The 5,570-nt window shown below is 38.1% G+C and overlaps 1 protein-coding gene across 1 annotated transcript; it reads right to left on the minus strand.

Annotated features, from left to right (window-relative positions):
• Window positions 1–388: 388 nt before the first annotated feature.
• LOC137742354 (nucleolar complex-associated protein 2) lies at window positions 389–5,157 on the minus strand. Its single transcript, XM_068482204.1, has 12 exons — window positions 5,060–5,157; window positions 4,896–4,944; window positions 4,672–4,784; window positions 4,188–4,259; window positions 3,544–4,098; window positions 2,870–3,172; window positions 2,145–2,474; window positions 1,848–2,054; window positions 1,573–1,659; window positions 1,134–1,228; window positions 924–1,052; window positions 389–833 (listed from the first exon to the last, which is right to left on the minus strand). Exons 2-12 carry the CDS (start codon window positions 4,912–4,914, stop codon window positions 554–556), a joined length of 2,190 nt encoding a protein of 729 aa, XP_068338305.1. The 5' UTR covers window positions 4,915–4,944; window positions 5,060–5,157; the 3' UTR covers window positions 389–553.
• Between the last annotated feature and the right edge of the window lie 413 nt (window positions 5,158–5,570).

Here is a 5,570-nt window from a genome sequence, read left to right on the forward strand (position 1 = left end):
CTCTAAGAAATCTCATTCAATTAGATAGGGTAATTAAAAAATAGGACACCAAGAGAATTTGACCGTTGAGCCGTATGAGGTTGGAAACTCTCAAAAGGATTCGGGGCATGTCAAGCCTTGGTAAGGTTCTTCACTTTGCGTCGAATTAAACCACATGCTCCACCGCTTGTGCAGGTTCCTGTCAATTCCTTTGAGTTATTCATCCATAAACAGAACTAATTGTGACATCCACATCTAACTTGAACAAATTAATCTTTCCATTTAGGAAACACGCCTGGTAGTAGTAGTAGCTTAGGTTAAAGTCTAAGTTGAAATTCGATCCCTCCATAAAATGTTGAGATTTGTCTAACAAATATTTCTTGCAATTCTACTTATATAAGAGGGAAGAAAAAACACAAAATAATATCTTGACATTGATCAAAAATGAATTTCATGCATAACTTTCAAGAAAGCTGGTTTCCACAAGCTCTTCAACACACCATTAGGAAAAGAAAAAAGATCGACAAAACAATGGAGACTGTCGGACGGGCACGCACGAGATACTTGTGTCTCTTCAGTTAGCCGCCTTGCTCTTCTTTGACCTTTTTGCTTGAGGTTTTGAAGAATTCTTTGATTTATTTGTTGAGCGTTTCGGCTTCTTGCTTTCCAGCTTTGAAGGAGCTTGTTTCTCCTCTTCATCTTCTTCAGCAGAAAAGGTGTCGCTTAAAGACCCATCTTCTTCATCAGAACTGAGTACCAACTCCTGAACAATATCTTCATCCATGGCTACTTGGTCCTGGCGCTCGGTCCTTCGCTTCCTTTTCTTCTTTTTCACATCTTTGGGTGGCTCAGCTCTGCAAAACCAATAATGTTTCAACACAAATACCAAAAACAAAATTGCAAAGAAAACTAGAGAGAGAGAGAGAGAGAGAGAGTGACCATACTTGGAACCCTTTCCTGGTAACCAGGATGAACTAAAGACAGCAGTGCCTTCCTCGTCCCTGGTGTCATCTTCTTCATCACTTTCTCGTCCTTTACTTCCAAAGACAGATGAATGCTCGCCCACAAGAACACTGGAATCCTTTTGCATGTTAGAAAATGGAACACTAAACAAGATGTGTGAATATGAACTCAATAGACAACACGATACAGACCTGGTTTCCGATAACGAAGCATTTCTTTGTTTTGCTACTTCACGTAGAGTTGCAACGTACTTCGACAGAGGGCTAGCCCCTGACTTTTTCTCCTCCTATGACAATAACAAGGAATTCAGGTTCTCCAGATGATATCAAAATGAAACAAATTGTAGGAAAAGCATTCGAGATATCTCACGTAACCAACGAATTACATCACAAATATCATTTGTGCAGGCTTGTCAATGAAATACATCACAATAGACCTTTATTCAGATTAAAGAAAAGTTTGGTAGTTCAGTCAGGAAACATCTTTCCAGATTTGGTTTAGTAGCTTTCACCGTCCAAGAAATAAACTCTTATGGTTATTGGCTAGTGGCAATATGGTAAAGTACACAGACATACAATACATTGATGGCAAAATCACATAAGAATAAAGATAAATTATGGAAGTGCAGACCTCAAGGAAAGACGCAGCTGCAGGATCATTTGGCAGAAAAGAAATTGACATACGCCTTTCATTTGTAAACTGACAATTAGCCTCGACCTGGGACATAGAAGAGCTGAAACATTAGCTATGTACAACAGGGCTTTCCCACATTTAGATGTAATTATTAAAACACTAGACAATAAAATTAAAAACTTCTTTCAATCAATCAATAGTCCACACATCTCAAGCTCGGGCATGGGAGCAGAGCACATATGGTCACTAGACTCGCCACTCTAACCACATACCTGACGAATGAGCTCCCTCATTGCTTTCCGAAACCTCTCAACCTTGGTGGATTTGCAGAAGGTACGCAACCGTACAGCTGGAATAAAAGACAACTCTGGGAAAGCAACAGAATAGCTCCACTGAGCTAAATGTTCAGCAAGCTCATCTACAACAGATAACACACACGCCTCCTGAAATGCTCTGGTCTTCAGAGTTGGCTTGCTAACCTGAAAGAAAAATTATCCTCAAACTCCTACAAACAATAACAATGTAGTGTTGAATTTGAAGCAGAGAAGAATGTCCCAACTAAAACATACCTTCAGTACTGTGCGCAAATCAATAGCTTTGCCAACACCACCAGTGGTGGGTCTGTTCAACTCTTTCATCTCAAGCATGTCCAAAAGCAGCATAGAAACGGGAGTGAAAGTACCAGTTGAAGCAGCAATGCGATTAAGCATTCTAATACACCTCAACCTAAGGGGAAAATATCTAGCAGTTGGAACTAGACGAGCTACCCCATAAATTACTTGGGCCAGGGGATAGGCAACAGGCCTAAACTCAGGTTCTGAGCCATAGGCAGAGACGGCTCCAGTCCAGAGCTCAAGACAGTTCATGAACTTCCACTCATAAACCTTTCGGAATGCTTCCTGCAAAAAGCAAAAACAACATAAGTGAAATGCCAGATATATTGGGCATCTGACGCGTTTTAAACTAAATACAACTTCTAGAGTTAAAAAAAGAAATTGAGAAACTAGAATTTGCAACAGGGAGGCAAAAGCTAACATTTGTAGTCAAAGATACCAAAAAAAATCCAATTTTTTCAATGTAATCAATGACATAAAAAAACTTTTACGGGCAGTTTATCTAGCCGCTCTTGCCACAAGTACAACTAATTCATCTAGGTTAATCTATCTCAGTTGGGTAGCTAGTGTCATTGGCTTTTGTGATCATCCTTAAGTTTACAAAGATGCATGCTAGCCTACAAGAGACAATGCAATAACTAAACAAAAGGTAAACATTCATATTTCAAGGATAATAGTACCTTAGTTTTTGAACTAAGTGCTTCTCGCAGAATCATTGCTAACTGTCGAATGAAAACGAAGGCCTGTTGATATGCAGTGGGAAGGTCTACTCCGTAAAGTTCAATTACACAATTCGCACGAAATTGAACATGTTGTAATTTCGCTGCAGTTATAAACTGGCAGTTCAAGACATAGGCTTTGTATATTCCCTTGAAGGATTCATCTAAGCAATCAGATCCAAGCCGAACACATAAATCTCTCAGAAATAGAAGGGAGACAAGAGGGAGGGAACCTCCCCCTAAACCCCATAAGTCCAAGGCAGTCTGTGAAAAGTAATACAAATTATTAGTTCCCAAGTAACCAACATAAAAAAGAGAACAAAACATTGTAAAGAGAGATGCAAGGTAAAAGTGTAAAACCCAATAACAGATATCTATTATGAATATAATCACCACGGCTTCATCTAAAAAATAGGATTTATGGCCTTCAAACTTGCAACACACAGTCATCATGCTCTATATTGGCACACTATAAATGAAGTTAATTTCGGAATGGGAAATATATAGAATTTATTGATTGCAGTGCAAGCAACCCAAGGTAAAACCAGTCTACAAGCAGTAGAGTATTAAAGAATAACTGCAAAGAATAAGGAATTTTAAACGGAATATATAATTACGTGTATCTCTGCATTTACCTTAATGTACTTCCTTAAGAGAACTGGAAAAGCAGTCAAAAATATGGATGAATATTGAAGACGCCGTAAAGTAAACGATATCATTTCAGTGTCAGTCATTTGACGCAAGACGTGCAAGGCATTTCCAAGATATGACTTCACTAAATGGTTGTAGTTCTTCCATCGTTTTGTGTTCATCAGATCTAATATGGTCTCTTTCTTCCCACCAAAAGCAGGGAGCTCCAACAATTTCCGCATTATTCCATCCATTTCCTTAAGTACAAATATCATCACTTTGTTAAAGACACTGCTAGACATAACACTAAAGTCTAACAAAGACTCATCCTCCTTATCATCACCATAGTGGCAGGCAGTGCGGAAAGCTTTCATTAGAGAATGAATAGCACTCAACTTCCCATGTTCTTTAATAGCGTTGCACCAAGAATCAACCATTTCACTAGTAACAACTTTTTTAGATTGTTTCCTTTTCTTTTGTGCAACATCATCATCGTCTTCATCTGCTTCTATCTCATCATCTTGTGTCTCAGATTCTTTCAAGTCAGCATCTGAATCTTCCTGTGTTAAATAGGGACAGACTTAATTTTAATATTAATACATAGCTTCGCTGAGTAATATTGAAAAGTTAACAGCTTTTGCATACTCACTTCGATGTCCTCATCATCAAACTGTAGAAGTTCCTGGTCATGCTCTTTCAAGAAACCATAAAACTCAGGGTCCTGCAGGTTAAGAATTATGAATAATTTCATTACTTAAACTCCGATACCAGAATGAAACACGGATATAAAGTCAGAAAAATCAATAAGTTATACACCATCTCACTTTACATAGTTGACGGAAAATGCAAGTTTTTCAAAATCATCAAATTTAAAGATCACATTCAGCATTTTATATTCGGGCTGAAGCAATCCATCGTCGAGCCAATCGACCACAAAATCCAGAAACACAGTTGTTTGGGAACCACAACCAAGAAAAAAAAAGACAGCGAATTACAAAATGTAGATATTATCGCATATATCAAATCCAACCAGCTGAAAGTTTCTAATCCAACAACCCGCTGCAAACTACGAATAAAATTCGAACTTTACCAGTGTAAAATCCATATAATTGCACAAATATCAAAGTTCTAACCTTTTCGCGAAGTCTTTCAAGTTGGTCCTTATGCTCTTTCGCCTGACCCGGAGACTTGGAGCTTTTCCCAATTTTGCTTTCACCTTTGTTTTTTCGACTTTTCGAAGTTTTCACTGAGATTGCAATCAAAGCAATGAAATTTGAAAAATTAAAACTAAAATTCAGCTCAATTATCTATCAAAGCACAAACCCAGATAGAAAACAATTAGAGAGAGAGAGAGAACCTGAGCGTTGCTCTTCCATGGCGAGAAAAGATTGGCTAAGGAGGTGTTCCTGTAAATGAAAAAAAAAATGGCAGCTGAGAAGGTTAATTCAACCTTCGATTGAGAACCTGAGCGTTGAAAACATACCAATCCAAACGCGGCCTTATAGAATTTGAGGAATTTACCTTAACCACTTCGCTTCGCTCCAACTCTCTGAGAAAAAGCGACCACCAAAAACCCTAACGTTCACTTGCGAGGTTTTGACTAATGCTTTGACTTTCTTTTTTCTGTTCTTTTTTGTTTTGGGCTTATGTCTAATCTTAAGCCCACCAAAATGGGGTTAGCCCTTAGCTACATCTTCTGACATCACACCCTTGGTTGTTTTTACATTGTATGATGTTATGAGTTTGATTTCTAGCGTTGGTGAACTGCACGATGATAATTAATAGGAGACTAAACTATTTGTGAGGATTCTCAGCCACAAAAGGGTAGACTATAGTGACAAAGCCACCAGCTGGTTCTTTTTTTTTTCAAAAAAAAAAAAAAAAACTTTATATTCTTCCTCGATGACGAATATTGTAGTTTAGTGGTATTTCATTCGTATGTATGTGGGAGGTCTGAGATTTGACTTTAATTGGGGCATAGTTCAATACTCAATATTAATTGATTCATTGTGGGACTCGGCCCACAATTCAC

The sequence above is a fragment of the Pyrus communis genome, chromosome 8, assembly GCF_963583255.1.
Source record: "Pyrus communis chromosome 8, drPyrComm1.1, whole genome shotgun sequence".
Lineage (NCBI taxonomy): Eukaryota > Viridiplantae > Streptophyta > Magnoliopsida > Rosales > Rosaceae > Pyrus > Pyrus communis.

What these genes read in the sequence shown, in the direction of transcription:
- LOC137742354 (XM_068482204.1), bottom strand. An exon ending in TTGAAAGACTTCGCGAAAAG is followed by an intron (nt 4,260 to 4,671) that starts GTTAGAACTTTG and finishes CTTAACCTGCAG; the next exon opens with GACCCTGAGTTTTATGGTTT. An exon ending in GCTTCGTTATCGGAAACCAG is followed by an intron (nt 1,053 to 1,133) that starts GTCTGTATCGTG and finishes AAAGGATTCCAG; the next exon opens with TGTTCTTGTGGGCGAGCATT.